This window comes from Manduca sexta, unplaced genomic scaffold (genome assembly GCF_014839805.1).
Source record: "Manduca sexta isolate Smith_Timp_Sample1 unplaced genomic scaffold, JHU_Msex_v1.0 HiC_scaffold_2971, whole genome shotgun sequence".
Taxonomy (NCBI): Eukaryota; Metazoa; Arthropoda; class Insecta; order Lepidoptera; family Sphingidae; genus Manduca; species Manduca sexta.
The window spans coordinates 1-17,757 of NW_023593990.1; the positions used below are offsets into that span (position 1 = coordinate 1).

The 17,757-nt window shown below is 32.1% G+C and overlaps 2 protein-coding genes and 1 long non-coding RNA gene across 4 annotated transcripts; 2 read left to right on the forward strand and 1 right to left on the reverse strand.

Moving 5' to 3' along the window:
• Nucleotides 1-2,098: 2,098 nt before the first annotated feature.
• Nucleotides 2,099-11,312, forward strand: LOC119192596 (protein AAR2 homolog). Of its 2 annotated transcripts, none has more exons than XM_037446412.1 (6): nucleotides 2,099-2,122; nucleotides 5,172-5,391; nucleotides 5,898-6,100; nucleotides 6,598-6,849; nucleotides 8,405-8,531; nucleotides 9,123-11,312. In XM_037446412.1, exons 2-6 carry the CDS (start codon nucleotides 5,189-5,191, stop codon nucleotides 9,535-9,537), a joined length of 1,200 nt encoding a protein of 399 aa, XP_037302309.1. In that variant the 5' UTR covers nucleotides 2,099-2,122; nucleotides 5,172-5,188; the 3' UTR covers nucleotides 9,538-11,312. The 2 variants fall into 2 exon arrangements, with proteins under 2 accessions (XP_037302309.1, XP_037302308.1); XM_037446411.1 differs by lacking the exon at nucleotides 2,099-2,122 and adding an exon at nucleotides 4,331-4,409.
• Nucleotides 11,313-12,212: 900 nt separating this feature from the next.
• LOC119192598 (MKI67 FHA domain-interacting nucleolar phosphoprotein-like) lies at nucleotides 12,213-14,487 on the reverse strand. Its single transcript, XM_037446413.1, has 6 exons — nucleotides 14,269-14,487; nucleotides 14,070-14,186; nucleotides 13,515-13,692; nucleotides 13,170-13,270; nucleotides 12,944-13,005; nucleotides 12,213-12,865 (listed from the first exon to the last, which is right to left on the reverse strand). Exons 1-6 carry the CDS (start codon nucleotides 14,347-14,349, stop codon nucleotides 12,679-12,681), a joined length of 726 nt encoding a protein of 241 aa, XP_037302310.1. The 5' UTR covers nucleotides 14,350-14,487; the 3' UTR covers nucleotides 12,213-12,678.
• Nucleotides 14,488-15,652: 1,165 nt separating this feature from the next.
• On the forward strand, nucleotides 15,653-16,214 carry LOC119192599. The gene is made up of 2 exons (XR_005113674.1): nucleotides 15,653-15,720; nucleotides 16,097-16,214. It is a non-coding gene; the product is annotated as an uncharacterized LOC119192599 (long non-coding RNA).
• Nucleotides 16,215-17,757: the final 1,543 nt, after the last annotated feature.

A 17,757-nucleotide genomic window follows, 5' to 3' on the forward strand; every position in this document is an offset into this window, starting at 1 on the left:
TTGATGTGTTAATGCGTTCAGAAATCTTTCATCCCCTCAAATCGGCAAGTATCGGTTTTTTTTTTTTTTTTGAAAAGGCTTTTGTTTGTATTCGTGATATTAAATGATGTAACTCGAATAAATCACTACCAAACTTTATTTAATCCCATTTTGTATATACTTAAATGTAAGAAACATAGAAAGGAATATAAAAATAATTTAAAGAAATTTCTGCTGTAGACTGTGATTGTTTTCAAACGAAAAAATATAACTTCAAAATGATTGCTCAAATGTCAATGTCATAGACTTATTTACTTGATTTGTTTACTAAAGCCACATTTTAAAAAATTATTGAATTGATATATTTATGCTACAGAAGATTTTACACGAATGCTGTTATATGTAATAGTAAATGCTGTTGTGCTAATGCAGTTTGTGCTAAATGGGCGCTAACAACGTATATTTAAGGAATTCTACGGACCTTCCATCATAAAAATTTAGAAAGCAACCGTTAGGGCATTAACTCAATTTTTTATTTAGTTAAATAATGTGACGAGGATGCCGTTTATCTGATGATAAGCGATACGACCGCCCATAAACAGTTACTATGCCATCCGGAACTTTGAATTGCAAAGCACTATGTGACGTTCCACAGTAGGTTTCAGAATGAGACAAAGATTTTAGGTCTTATAAAGTAATTACGCTAGTTACAATTTCCTCTAAACTGGTACACATCAGTGCATGGACACAGTTTAACTTGGCTATAGAAACAGAGCATTGCCGTAGACACCTTATAACTATCAAGACAGACATTCACATATAACAGACTTACCACCAATAATTAAAATAAGTGTATATTGCCTATTAAACGTTATTTTTAAAAATTTATAGCTCTATTACCTAGTAACTTCTATTAGCCGCTCAACCGGCATTAATCTTTTTGGAATAAACTCTATTCAATCCACAGCTCACTGTCTGAGTACCATATTTCATACACATTCATTTAGTTATTAAGGTGAAACTGATTAATTAACAAACATTCAAACTCATGTATAGAAATTTTACTTATGTTATCTAAGACTGAACAACAAATAAAAAATAAAACAAAGATAATGTGTTGTTAAAACTGAGTATATTTTACTATTATTTATTTGGAATATCTTGCATTACATTCACTATCCTGTAAAAGTAAATAATTTTATTATTACATTTGATATTATCAGTTTTGTTAACATTAGTATTCAATGTAAGATGCCTTTGGTATCCTAAAATAAAAAAGGAAGTGTTTGTACAAACAATTTTAAATTCAACATGAACATACTTTTGTATGTAATTGTTTAAAAATGATTGGGATTACCTACATGAAATTTTTGCTTTGTTTCCTGGATCGATATTCACATTTTGAAGATTTTGATATTTAATTTAAAACTGGCTAAGCCCTTGATTAAGACGTCTACCAATTACTTATAACAACAATAATGTATAACTAGTAAAAATTTCTTCAATAATCTTTATTGTTATCAAACTTTATAGGTACAAAACTTTCACCACAAAGAAACTACATAGTATTAATTGTAATGTACATAATTAAGAAAACATTGTTTAAAAGATACCTTCATTAGTGTTTTATATTTGTTTGCCTATCTATTTACTAATAGAAATATTACATCGAAGTAATAAAAAATTAACTTGATTGACCTCAATTGTTGTCAAAAGTCGGGTTGCCAGTAGTAAAGTAGCTTATTTTTTACCGGTGAGCCCATAACACAAATTTGACTATCAAGATACAAAAACATAGGTTTGAATATTAATTCGATCATTTAGGATTTATGTTTGTTATGGTTTCTGATAAGGTAGAATATTATATTTGAGTTTTCACGATGTAAAGAGGATACTATCGTCAATAGAAATTATACAGTCGTTGTATCTAAATAATTAATTTGTCTAAACGCGCATAGACGCGCTGGATTGCCGCACGTTATTTTGACAATTCGTAACATGCCCGTAAGGCGGATGTGTCACACCTCATCGTGTTCATGAAATGTCAAATTAGCATCCAGAATACTCTTACACAGTCATAACACGAAGTTAACGAAACACGCCGTGTTACAAGTTCGAGATTGTCGTAGAGAATCATGCCCCTGTAGGTTGATTCCCTATGCTACTCGCGATAACACACCGTAAACGCGTGTTGTCAAAACAAGCTCTAAACACAAACGCGTTTCATACACGCGCCACGATGTGTAATTGAAAAATAGGTATTATGTATGCCGTACGATAGGTTGTCTATGCTTAATATTTTTTATATTACGATGTGTTAATGCGTTCAGAAATCTTTCATCCCCTCGAATCGGCAAGTATCGGTTTTTGAAAAGGCTTTTTTTTGTTTGTATTCGTGATATTAAATGATGTAACTCGAATAAATCACTACCAAACTTTATTTAATCCCATTTTTGTATATACTTAAATGTAAGAAACATGAAAGGAATATAAAAATAATTTAAAGAAATTTCTGCTGTAGACTGTGATTGTTTTCAAACGAAAAAATATAACTTCAAAATGATTGTCAAATGTCAATGTCATAGACTTATTTACTTGATTTGTTTACTAAAGCCACATTTGAAAAAAATTATTGAATTGATATATTTAATGCTACTGAAGATTTTACACGAATGCTGTTATATGAGTAATAGTAAATGCTGTTGTGCTAATGCAGTTTGTGCTAAATTGGCGCTAACAACGTATATTAAGAGGAATTCTACGGACCTTCCATCATAAAATTTGTTGCAAAATCGTTAGGGCATTAACTCAATTTTTTTTTATTTAGTTAAATAATGTGACGAGGATGCCGTTTATCTGATGATAAGCGATACGACCGCCCATAAACAGTTACTATGCCATCCGGAACTTTGAATTGCAAAGCACTATGTGACGTTCCACAGTAGGTTTTCAGAATGAGACAAAGATTTTAGGTCTTATAAAGTAATTACGCTAGTTACAATTTCCTCTAAACTGGTACACATCAGTGCATGGACACAGTTTAACTTGGCTATAGAAACAGACATTGCCGTAGACACCTTATAACTATCAAGACAGACATTCACATATAACAGACTTACCACCAATAATTAAAATAAGTGTATATTGCCTATTAAACGTTATTTTTAAAAATTTATAGCTCTATTACCTAGTAACTTCTATTAGCCGCTCAACCGGCATTAATCTTTTTGGAATAAACTCTATTCAATCCACAGCTCACTGTCTGAGTACCATATTTCATACACATTCATTTAGTTATTAAGGTGAAACTGATTAATTAACAAACATTCAAACTCATGTATAGAAATTTTACTTATGTTATCTAAGACTGAACAACAAATAAAAAATAAAACAAAGATAATGTGTTGTTAAAACTGAGTATATTTTACTATTATTTATTTGGAATATCTTGCATTACATTCACTATCCTGTAAAAGTAAATAATTTTATTATTACATTTGATATTATCAGTTTTGTTAACATTAGTATTCAATGTAAGATGCCTTTGGTATCCTAAAATAAAAAAGGAAGTGTTTGTACAAACAATTTTAAATTCAACATGAACATACTTTTGTATGTAATTGTTTAAAATGATTGGGATTACCTACATGAAATTTTTGCTTTGTTTCCCTGGATCGATATTCACATTTTGAAGATTTTGATATTTAATTTAAAACTGGCTAAGCCCTTGATTAAGACGTCTACCAATTACTTATAACAACAATAATGTATAACTAGTAAAAATTTCTTCAATAATCTTTATTGTTATCAAACTTTATAGGTACAAAACTTTCACCACAAAGAAACTACATAGTATTAATTGTAATGTACATAATTAAGAAAACATTGTTTAAAAAGATACCTTCATTAGTGTTTTATATTTGTTTGCCTATCTATTTACTAATAGAAATATTACATCGAAGTAATAAAAATTAACTTGATTGACCTCAATTGTTGTCAAAAGTCGGGTTGCCAGTAGTAAAGTAGCTTATTTTTTACCGGTGAGCCCATAACACAAATTTGACTATCAAGATACAAAAACATAGGTTTGAATATTAATTCGATCATTTAGGATTTATGTTTGTTTTTGTTTCTGATAAGGTAGAATATTATATTTGAGTTTTCACGATGTAAAGAGGATACTATCGTCAATAGAAATTATACAGTCGTTGTATCTAAATAATTAATTTGTCTAAACGCGCATAGACGCGCTGGATTGCCGCACGTTATTTTGACAATTCGTAACATGCCCGTAAGGTGGATGTGTCACACCTCATCGTGTTCATGAAATGTCAAATTAGCATCCAGAATACTCTTACACAGTCATAACACGAAGTTAACGAAACACGCCGTGTTACAAGTTCGACATTGTCGTAGAGAATCATGCCCCTGTAAGTACCGTACGTTAAAATATTTTAAATAGGTAGGTACTATAATAATAATCAAATGTAATATGTAGAGCTACGTGTAACTAAAGCTTTTATCTAATTCTATCACAAAAAGGCATTACTTGGTTCATCTCGTAATATATTATATATCTGTTTATATGGACAGGTAACGCCTGAAATCTAATGAACACATTAAACAATGTAGGTCATTTTACCGTTACCGTATTTCGTTAGGTATTTTAGTACCTACGCATAAGTATGAATTATAGTCACTAGGTAAATAAACTATAATACTAATCTATATTTAATTGCATGTTTACTAGTTGAAATCATCAATCGTCATTGTAATTAATTTGACACTAGACTCTAGATTCTAGATCTTGTAAGTTGGAAGTGTGCATTTGCAATGTGATTAGGAAGTCGCAAGAGTACGTTCCATAGACATGGTTTTTTGACATTTTTCTGCACACATTTTAGAAGTCAAACCTAACTCTTACTCTAAAAATTAGGCCCACCATGTTTTGAATATTTACAAAACAAGCCAAAGTAGCTCATTTATAAATTAAGAAATACTCAAATAACTAGCATGAATTCAATAATATTATAAACTTCATTACCGAAGTATGAAACGAAACCTTAATGTTAAAACAGCCCTGCAATTTATCATCCTAACTATGGAACGTACGGTGTGTCAACAAATTGACATTTGTTAAATGTAAACATATTGATTAGTTGTATTTTTATCACATTTTATTGATTTTCAAGGAAACAATTGGAACAAAATGGACCAAGAGACCGCGAAAAAGCTGCTTGTTGAAGGAGGGACGTTTGTCTTTCTCGGTGTCCCTCAGGAAACCCAGTTTGGCATAGATATGCAATGTTGGAATACTGATGAAGATTTCCGTGGAATAAAAATGATTCCGCCGGGTCTGCACTACATACATTATTCTGCTGCTAATAGTGGTACTGGAGATGTTTCTTCAAGGTAAGTCTCCCTCAGTATCAGTATTTTTTCTTTAACTTTATAAGGCAACCTTAAAATTGGTTTCGAAAACATTCCTTTCCATATAACATTGATTAAAATAAATTGTCACGTACGTACAAATGCATCATCTATTGATTGAATAGTTATTCAACGCATAGTTGCGACTGGAAATGTCCTCACATATTTATTAACTGATCCATTTAGATTATGCAAACAGACCAGTTGGAAAACAATGATTTCTCTTGCTTTATCATGCTTATTCGTTTAATAAAAATACACGTTTAGATTATTTTGTGGTCTATATTAATAGTATGCAGGGTGGAATATCTGTTAAATATAAAATTCTGCAATAATTATATATCCCATGTTTTGACTTCAGAAAAGCTATAGGAATATTTGCCTATTCATTTTTTTCAACAATCCGAGATAAGATTTTCATCCTCTGTTGTAGTCTTTATGTACTCATCTCAACTCTTAAACTAATTTAATCCAAAAAAATATTACAGATCTGGATTCATGCACTATTTTCATAAAAAAGAATTCCTTGTAAAGATGTGGGACAAGAAAATGGAAGACATAAGCAAGGAGGAGGTCAGCGAGGAAAGTATTCAAAGGTTGAAGGACAACATGTTCAACTTGGACAGACATTTGGGTCCTTATCCATATAATATATGGCAGAAATGGAAACTGCTCTCATCACAAATCACTGGTTTGATATAAAAATATTTTATAATTCTTTGTAATTTTGTTTTTTTTACAACTTTTAATATAGCTTGTAATAATTAATAATCAGCTCATTATCTGTAATCAAAGATTTAACTGTATAGTTATAGACCAAACATCAGGATGAAATTTGTGCTACAAAAGTTATTACCAATTAGTAATAAGGTGTTGTTTTATTTGAAATATCCATGTGACGAGATATCACAACATCCTTAGACATTAATACAAAAGTAAGACATTTTCAAAAAATATGGTAACATTCACATTGAAAACGCACAAATCACTATATGGAAAAAATATGAAGTATTTTAAATTTGTACTTTGTTATTTGTTTTTAGATTGATTGACCATCGCATGAGCACATTTTTGTATGACAATATCTTCCCAATATCCACTCTATATAATCTTAGAATTCTTTGTAAATCATACAAAATCAGAAACAGACATATAAATCTGATTACTTATAAATTGTATGTGTTTCAGCTGAACTAGCTGCCAAACTATCACCAGAGAGTGGCATCATCAGAGCATCAGTGGATCTCATTTCCATGTCGGATGCAGATAGGCCACGGGGAGTTAAATCAGAAGATATCGTGAAAACCAAAGATAACGAGTCCCCTACAAAAGAAGAGTCCAAAGAAGAGCCAAGTGCTGGACAATCAGCAAAAAGACCCAGGAGAGTGACACGGGAGGAAAGGGAAGATGCGATGCTGCCAGATTTGAAGCCTGCACCAGGTTAAAAAAATAAAAATTCTATTATAGTTGCTTCTATAAATAAAAGCAAATAACATTGTTTCCTACAAGCATTTATTTTATTATATTGTTTACTAGCTTTTGCCCGCGGCTCCGCCCGCGTTATAAAGTTTTTCAGGCTAAAGTTTTCCATTATAAAAGTAGTAGTTTCCCGGGTGCCTATGTTCATCTTAGTACGTTGGATAGTTTTTGAGTTTAACACATTCAGGCAGACAGATGTAGTGGGGACTTTGTTTTATAATATATTTTTAGAACTTTTAAGAGGAACAATCCCGTCATACATCATTGTTGCATAACTTTAACCGTTTACGCAGCGCACGCAAGGGAAGCTCTCAAAACTAATATTTTTTCCCCGTTTTTGCAACATGTTTCATAACTGCTCCGCTCCTATTGGTCATAGCGTGATGATATATAGCCTATAGCACTCCAGGAACAAAGGGCTATCCAACACAAAAAGATTTTTTCAGTTCAAACCGGTAGTTCCTGAGATTAGCCATTACTGCTCCGCTCCTATTGGTCATAGCGTGATGATATTATATAGCCTATAGCGCTCCACAAACAAAGAGCTATGCAACACAAAACGAATTTTTCAGTTGAAAGCGGTAGTTCCTGAGATTAGCCATTACTGCTCCGCTCCTATTGGTCATAGCGTGATGATATATAACTTTGAGCACTCCACAAACAAAGGAATATTCAACATAAAAAGAGTTTTTCAGTTCGAATCGGTAGTTCCTGAGATTAGCCATTACTGCTCCGCTCCTATTGGTCATAGCGTGATGATATATAACTAACTTTGCTCAAAGGAGCACACCACAAACAATGGAATATTCAACACAAAAAGATTTTTTCAGTTCGAATCGGTAGTTCCTGAGATTAGCCATTACTGCTCCGCTCCTATTAGGTATAGCGTGATGATATATAGCTTATAGCACTCCACGAACAAAGTGCTATCCAACGCAAAAAGATTTTTTCAGTTTGGACCGGTAGTTCCTGAGATAAGCCATTACTGCTCCGCTCCTATTGGGTATAGCGTGATAATATATAGCCTATAGAACTCCACGAACATAGGTTTATCCAACGCAAAAAGAATTTTTCTGTTTGGACCGGTAGTTCCTGAGATTAGCCATTACTGCCCCGCTCCTATTGGGTATAGCGTGATGATATATAGCCTATAGCACTCCACGAACAAAGGGCTATCCAACGCAAAAATAATTTTTCAGTTTGGACCGGTAGTTCCTGAGATTAGCGCGTTCAAACAAACAAACAAACAAACTCTTCAGCTTTATATAATAGTATAGATTGTATTATTATATAATAGAAAATATGTATTTAAGATTAAATATAAGATTTTATCTAAAACTATCCATACTAAAAGGCTTCTGTAAATTTTTATTATCTACCTCTTAACTTTGAATCTATTGTCCTTTAATGATTTCCCCTCCAGAAGAGAAAAGACAAAACAAATTAATTGTCATGGAAATCCGATCACGGTTAGTAGCTATTTTTTTCACTGTATATGAAAAATATTATTTTGCAGGCATGTCTATGAGATTCACAGAAATACCACGCGATAAATACCCACCAGGATCGACACCAGAAGAAATCACTAAGCATTATTTGGACCAATCATATACATTAGAGTTTATGATTGCGCAGCATGATGAGTGAGTTTTCATTTATAATTAATTTGTATTCAGGACTGATGACTTGCATTTTTATATCCAATAAATTGAAATATCATGTTGGTTATGATTAAAACATACTTGATGAATGCAGACTACCCCGGTGCTGTACTCGTATTGCTTATGTGAAACAACCACTTCTCTGAGATCCAGGGTTCAAATACCAGGTTGGGGCAAAGTGCTCATTATCAGCCTAGAATTTGTGCCCAATATGGCAATGGTCTCGCCCCATATCACATCATGGGACAGAACATACTTGGCAAAAATTAAGTGCCCTAGTTATTCCTCTGCCTACCCCTTAGGGTATAAGGCATAATGTGTGCGTTTTTTGAGATTAAACAATGATAAAGATAGAAGAAAGTCAATTGAGAAATACTAAAGAAGTGACCAGGAAAGCAAGACTGTATAATAATGGCATTACATTTTAACACATGCAAGGAAAAGGATATCCTTTTCCTGAAAAGTAGATATCACAATATTGTGATATCTACTTTTTTTTATTCTCGTTTACTTTTTGAAATAATATGATTTTTGAATAATATTGAAACCTAATCTTGTAAATTTTTGTTACAGACCTTTACACATCATAGGCGAGTTACAGTTTGCATATTTATGTTTTCTTATTGGACATTCCCTAGAGGCATTTGAGCACTGGAAGAACCTGGTCATCCTAATTTGCTCATGCGATGACGCCATCCACAAATACCGGAGCGTGTTCTTCCATTTCATAAGAACCATTGAAATACAAATAGAAGAGATGCCGGAAGGCTTTCTAGCTGACATTGTCATGAATAAGAATTTGGTGTACAAAAAACTAAGAGAATTCTTCAGGACAGCTTATGTGAGCAAAGTTGATGGACGATTGCTGACAATGATTGAGCGGTTTAAGGAAAACCTTACTGAGAAGCTGCAGTGGGATTTCACAGGTCTTGATACTGATGATGATGACGAAAGGCCTGTGGTAGTAAAACTAGATGAGGCTGAGTAAATTAGATAAATTAACGAAACGAGTTGTTTATTAGTGAGAAAAGATTGACCAAACTGTATTATGCAGCAGTGGCCAAGGGTCCATATAACTCACTTCTTGCCGGATTCCCTTCAATATTTTATGTTAAATCTAATTACCGTTAGAACGATTTGTAGACGACAGTTATGTGATCACATATTAGTACCTTTATTATGTTATATCGGTTTCCCTTTCAAAAATTTCACCCCTCGCCACTGCTAGGCAAAGCATGCTAAGTATGAAGCAAAGCGAAATCTATGAATTCCATTTTATATGAAAAGCTACGGCTATGTAAAATATACTAGGATGATTGCACCCAATTTATGATCCATGTCCTTCGTTTTTCATATAAAATTAACCCCCTTATTCATAGACGTTTTTTATCTAAGGACAGATTGAAGCTGTAAGAACAAGTCTGTTCTTCACTGCTGACGGTATATTGAGATACAAGAATATTAGCCAATCACAACAGCCCTATGGCTACGTACTGCGAAGGCTGCCATGCCGTCAGCACTCAGCACTGAAGAACATACTTGTTATCACAGCTTAACTCTGTCCTTAGATAAAAAAACGTATATGAATAAAGGGGTAAGTGTCTATATGCCCTTTAATATGCTGTGAACGTGGCGAATGTGGGCCTTTGTCCTTTATAAATAAAATTACTAGTAAACATCTCGTTTTATTAATTACTCTAGTGTAATTTAGATTTCATTTAACTTGGAATGTATTATGTGTCATTTGTCCAAGGTAGATGGTCATAATTGTAGTTGTGTACTGTGTACATCCCTATACATCAATTTTATTCATTAAAATGCAGATGTGATTTGCATCGCCCGCCGTCAATAATGAAAACATTTTCTATGCTTTGGTTCTTGGAAATCAAACTTTTCCTTTCAATTTCAATGTAAAATAATATACATGTATAATTAATTTACTTTATTATACCTTCATACACACGCTTTACTCCTATGAGGCTTTGAAAGCAGTCAATGTTCAATGACATTTTTTTTTAAATAATATGCAACTGACAATTTTATAATGGGAAAATCAGCAATAAAAATTCTTGTATTACGATTTTATATTTTTATTCAGTACTTATTGTACTAAATTTCCTCTATGGCTAAAAATTCACTGCACAATACATACTCAGGGAGGTTAAAAAAATATATAATTTTATATACATCTTTTATATACCTATTGTAAGCAAAAAGGGATTTAGGTGGATGATGGATTGGTTGCAAAATATAAAATTAATTTAAAAATACAATCAGAAGTATTTTGTCCACAAACAGTTATATAGAAGTGCCTTAAATTAACAAAAAGCAGAGGGATTTCAAAAAATATATATTGGTTCATAAGGTCCAATTGTGTATGTATTTTTGTGTTTCATATTTCTAAGTATCAAATAGAATTTGCAAGGTGAAAGGAAATTAAACTCAGGCTTGACTTCAAGATATTATTTAAACCTTAATTTTCATTACAACATATGTTTAGGACTTTAATTACTATTCAAGTTTTTCTGATAGTATATCAATGAGAACTTCACTTCTCAAAATGCTCCTCTCTACTTTAAGTCCTATTTACCCCAGTATACCCTATATTGTATAAGTAATATTTGTGGAATTGACATCTGTGCGACCTCGTTGATTGTGTTAGTGTACTCTATTGTAGATATTTCTCTGTTTTATAAAGGTTTTTGGTGTTAAGTAATTTTATTGGATGATTTATCTCGAAGTCAATAAATGGTACCTGTAAAATGTTGTTTTATTTTGTGAAATTATCGGCCCCATAAGCCAGTATATAAGATTAATTTGTCAGCCTAAAAGGCAAGTAGTGGTCAAAAATAAAACTATACATAATTTTAATTCGATTTGTAATATAATTATACAAATCAATATTATAATTATTTAGCTTAAAAATAGCTATTTATTTCTTCTTCTTGAATTGTTTCTTCACTGGAATCGGTTTATTTTGCTTCTCAAACTTCGGCTTTTTCTGTGACACAGGTGCTTCTGCAAATACAATGTTACATCATATATATACATACACTTGCTTACACCTTTATCCACAAACTGGTCAACTAATTCACCTAAATATTACAGATCTTATATAAGGTCCCTAGACATTAGAGAAGGAAAGTCTATCAATATATTCTAATACCATGCAACTGGAGATGTGTATTAAAACAAACCTGGGAATCTAAACCAGATCCTCATTAATCTTAGCCCACATAAACCACTATTAATGGTTTGATTGTATGACTCATTATAATAATAAGAATTATATAAAATATTGCATTATAATTATGTCATAAATACTCACTCTGTGGTGCTTTCCTCTTAACTTGCGCGTTTTTACTAACTTGTTCCTGTTTTTTCATTGTTTTAGGTGCAGCTACTAGTGGCACCTTTTGTTTAGGCTTCACAGGGGGATAATCCACAACACTAGAAATAATAAAACATTAAATACATTAACTGAAAATTTGTATTCCTTCAGTTGTTCTCTTGTTTCAGTTTTGTGTTTGACATGTATTACACTACAACCAAGTATACCTGAACAATTAGTAATCAAAAGTCTACCTATTGTTAAATTCATTTTTGTCTTGTTTCTGAACAATTTAATAATACAAACCTTTCTTCTTCCCCACTTTCAGAATCTTCAACTTCGTCATCATTCTCTTCATCGTCATCAACATCCTCATCACCTGACTCATCATCAGATTCTTCACTCTCATCTGAACCTAAATCAGACTCATTGCTCAACATTTTTTCATATTCATCAGAATCAAAATCTGCTGAACTGTCACTATCATCATCAGATTCCTGGACCTTAATGAAATTTTCTACACTCTTAACTCCAGCCTGGTCCAATTTCTTCTGTTTTTGTTCCTGTTCTTTTTTATCTACCTTTGCTTCTGGTTTATCTTTTTTTGCTTTAGATTCATTTTTATTAGCTTTAGGGGCATTTTTATTAACTTTAGGTGCATTTATAGTTTTAGAGTTATTTTTATTAGCATTAGGCTCACTTTTTTTAACTTTAGGTTCTTTTTTGGGTTTTACATCCTTTTCGGCTTTAACAGGTTCCGTTTTTTTTTCTTGCTTTGTTTCTTCTACAGGTTTTTTATCACCATTGTTTTCTTTCCCCCTTCTTCTTTTCTTTCTTTGTTGGTTTCACATCTGTTTCTTCTTTTACTGTGTTTTCATTTTCTTCTCTTTCTTGTTTTATTTTAATCAATTCCAATGGTATATCAACAGGCATAAAATCATAATTAATACCAAATTCAGATAACTTCTTTTTTGTTTTCTCTAAGCTAAAAGAATAATGTTTCATATATTAGTATTCAGATTAAAGAAGGGTAAAATTAGTCGATTTTACAATTTCCACTTACTTAGAAAGCATTTTTCTTGCCTTCTTCAGCTCCTCACTATCACTTTTGACTGCATTAAATGACTGGAAAAGATAGTCACAAATGTATTTCACAACTATAGAAAAAAACAAGCAATATACATAGTAACAATGGGCAATAAATACAGGATAATAAATTTGTTTGTCACAATATTTATATAAACTGTTTGAGAACCCTTGTAACACATCAACCAACTTCTTTATATTACCTTTTTTTGTTTAGTTCTTTCCACTGCAGCTGGGTGATATACATCATTCCAATTTTTCCTTAGAGCAAAGCGTCTTATTTTTTCTGGAGGGATGTAAGCAGCTGTAATCATAAGAAAACAGTATTTACTATACATATATACATTTTTTCTAGTTTGTAGTTTCAAAAACTATTTTATTGCATTTAATCCATTAATAAAATCTATTATATAAAAGAATACTAAAAATGTATTTTTATCATTTTTATGTAACATATATGTTGGATAGTGAATAAAACTTAAAGTAGCAAAAATAATGTTAATGATTTGAACAAATTTGTCTTATTTAAAAATTCTACAGAATCTCACCCTTTATCAACCTTTTCCCCATTAGATAGTTGTTCATGGTCTCTGCAACAATCTGAGCCACGGCTGGCTCTCTGAATTCAACAAAAGCAAATCCTTTAGATCTTCCTGTACGTCTTGATCTAATCACTCTTGCATTTGTCACCCCTCCAAATTGCTTGAAATACTCAGTCATTTGGTGCTGGAATGAAAATTAATTTATTAAAAAAAATGTCTAAACTGAAACATATATGACAAAGAGGGCCTATAAGGCGAATGTGGATGGAAGAGCTGGTACGGGTCGACGGGATCGAACCTTGGAATGTCAGATATCTGATATTCTCAGTAAAGGCCAGGTCAAAAGTACCCGGAACAGGCGAGAATGCATGAAAAGATTAATTAAAGTGGAGGAAGCGCGAGAAGTATGCCAGAATCGTGCAAAGTGGCAGTCCATAGTTCTCTACCTAACCCTATGGGATAGAGACGTATTACTATATATGTATGTATGATTCTAAAAAAAAATAAAAACTGAAATTAAGTGAAAAACACGGCAGCGACATTGTTTAAACAAAAACTAACCTCATAAAATCCATGTGGAATATGCGACAAATAAACTAAACCCCTGTCCGGCTTAACCCTTTTTGGCCTTTTCTTCTTTTCTTCAAGAGGCTTTTCCACCACTCCTTTCTCATTTTTCTGTAAATATAAATTATAACCAATAAAATGTGTCCCAAGTCCCGGTAGAAGCAAGAAACATAATATGAAGAATGTTTTATACCTTGATTAATTTCTTCAGAGATTTAATGGATTTAAGAAACTTTCTTTTTTTGGTGGAATCTAAAGCAACGTTGTTTTCCATTATGTATTTGTTTTAAACTTTGATTATCAACAAAACACACGTTAAAACAAGGTGTTTCAGGCTGCGCCTGCCAGTTAATTTTGACAATTCCTGTCAACCTATGATTTCTTAATTTTCCCAATATATTCAGAAGGCAAAAGCATTTTAGCCCATTCAGCCTTATTATACGTAGTCAACCAATGAAAATATAACCACTATGTTAGTGTCAACTTTTAGGTCCACTACTCAGAGTCCACTAGGCAGGAACAACACCTCCAGCAACAATACTGTCCGTAGCATTTATAGTAGTAGTCTGTGATACAGACCTAAGTTGTAGTCGACTTTGAGACTCGACTTTAGCAAAGCCATTTAAGCACAGCATAAATGAGGAGAGAGTGCAATTTACCTCGCGTCCGTCAATTAGATTACTGGAGTTTAAAAGTCAAACGACTCTAACTAAATCTTGGAAAATACCTATATTATATTGTAAATTTCAAGCGTAATAGTCGATTTTCAATTGTCATTTGTTGAATTAGTTGCGTTGACACATGACAATTGACACAAATGACTTTTCACTTTGTGTCCAGTGGTCAGGGGTATGTCACTCTCAAACAGTCACTCTATTTGTTTTTGGTCTAACCTCAAATTAATTTTGTTGTAAGATACTTTCAGTTAGATGACACTGGAGAATAAGTTTTCAAAACACTAATCATGCCTTTTATCCCTATTTATAAAATAATTATGTACGTAATTAAATTAGATAAGTAAAAACATAAAAACAAATGTCAGAGGCTATTTTAATTAATTAAAAAATATGCATTACTGAAAATTCCGAACGAAATACTATAAAAAAATTGACTGACACAATGACGGAGATTGTGGCAAGTCGTCTGACACAATTTCAAACGAGTTGCCACAATCCTGATGATTGTTATTAAATGGTAAAATATTATTATTAAATGGTAAATTAAATGGTAAAGTTCTCTTTTTGTTGTAACATGACAACTGAAGCTTAATTTAATTTTTCCATTTTATTAATACAATTATAAACAAAACAACGCATACTCTTTAAATTTTATTCTAGTTTCCAATAAATTACATATCTATTTTCTCATAAGCATGTTAAAATATTTATTGCATTAAGTGGCAATATCGCCTTGTTTCCGTAATTTGAATTCCGGTTGAAAATTTTCAAATTTCCCATTGCAGTTTGTGTGCGATAAGTTCGATTACGATTTCCTCAATAATGGAAAGAACGTTGCTTATTCAAACGGACCACCGCTGCCTTCTTACTAATTCACCCCGGGCTTTGTTATTTGTTTTGCACGCGATAAGGAACTGATAAAATATTTGGACAAAATGTCTCATGTTATCTTGGTTGTGCGATTGATGGTAAATGACATTTATATTTTTATAAAAATAATATCGATAGTACTCATTAAAATCGTACATAATATTTACTTAGTCACCGCGATGGCGAAATCTGCGCATTTAAATAGTCTTTTTAAAATACGTGTGGGAATCTGCATACCTTAAAATTATGCGATATTCATTTTTGATTTTAAACTATGAAAAATCTGTTGGTAGACAAGATTGTCGTTATTACGTCATCTTGGTTTAATATACTTATTTTGGTTTGACTATTGAATAAACAAATTTCAGAGCTGTATCTCTAATGGACTAATTCCTTGCATTTGTATTGTGTTATAAATACATGGCATCATTTATTATTTATTATATTTTAATAAATTATTGTATTATTTTTCAGGACCATTACATTATGTCCCTAAAGCAACTAGTTATAGGTGGAAATCCTGGCAGGACAAAAGGTTTCAAGTTTGAATTAAAGTTCTCGACAAAACTCTTAACTGAGGACAAGAATATACCTAAACTAAACTTGCGGTACACATATACATAAGCACTTTGAGAGCTGTTATAAATTATATATTGGTGCTTTATGTAGAACTCCCATTTCCCACTTTGAATCTAGGTAAGATATTTTCCACATGTTGCGCCAAGAAATTTACAGGTTGAACTGATTCAGATACTTATATATTATATATCTCCTTAAAAGTGCTTAGACTAGATGTTGTACCCTTAGATATATCACACTGACGGCATACGATATATCACACTGATATATCAAATGCATAATGAATTCGCTGTAAATTCGCGGCGGGCGTGCAGCGAACAAGCCGTGGGTGCGTAGCGTTCACGCAGCGGGCTCACAGTTGGCTACGCATTTTGGACAGTTAGTAATAGAGTGAATTCAGATGAGGAAACATTTCTATTAGCTTTGTTAATTGGAAAAAGTAACTAAAAAAAGGGATATTGCCGTGGTTACATGCCACCGTATTAAAAAAAGTATGTAAGTTGGGACTAAAAGTACAGGCGACAGCACAACAGCAGCCTGAGTGCTTACTAATATAATTTTATTTAATTTTTTATAATGTGTGTATAATATATGTGTGCTAAGCGAATTTGGCACACGGAAAAGTTGCAATAATATAAGATAGGCTGGGTGCTTTTTATCCCTGGATAGTATTTTTAATTGTGAATCTGAGTATAAAATAGACAGTGCTATGCATCGATACTGTTATTTAGGCATTTTTCTAGCGGGGGAAGGGCTTTTAACGTGCGTGACACTACGAGAAAATCTTCTCTAAAGATCTCGGCTTTCACTTTTCTGTCCGTTCATGTCTCTCATATCGAATTATGTTACAGAACATTATACACCGGATATTCATTTCATGAAAACATGGATTTAATGGCCGAAAGAAGCACATATCTCACCGGTAATGCTATATACATATCTTACTTAAAGTCTACTTAGATGCTACGCTCTTAAAGTTATAAAAATGTTTACATAAACTTTTAAAATTTAGGATGTTAATTTTGACAAATCACACTAATGATGAGGCTAAGGTATAATCGTTATTGAACGTATTCGATTATCGATTACCATTTTTATAAAACTTGATATCGATAGTTGCATAATTATTTGGTATGTTCAGATGATATAAATATTTTTTATTGAATTATCTATTTATTATTGGTAACCATTTCCATTTATGTTTTTAAACCCTACACCACTTGCAGTTATCATTGTGTTAACTATTTAAATCGTGAAAACATTAGATATATTAATTATAGATTTTTACCAATAAATGTGATAAATTACAAACAACTCGAATATTTGCAAAAATAATATAATTAAATCTAAATGCAAATTTTATATTATCGATTTATTTTATTTCAATGGCGATTTGCGATAGTCCGTGATTGTTCATTATGATAATGAGTGGCACTTCAAAATAAAATATGATATTACCTGTAGTAAATTTTTACCGAAAAAAAATACGAAACTTCATGTGAAGGAACTGTCAAAATTATCATCCTATATTTGATAACGTATAGTTACCTAATTAG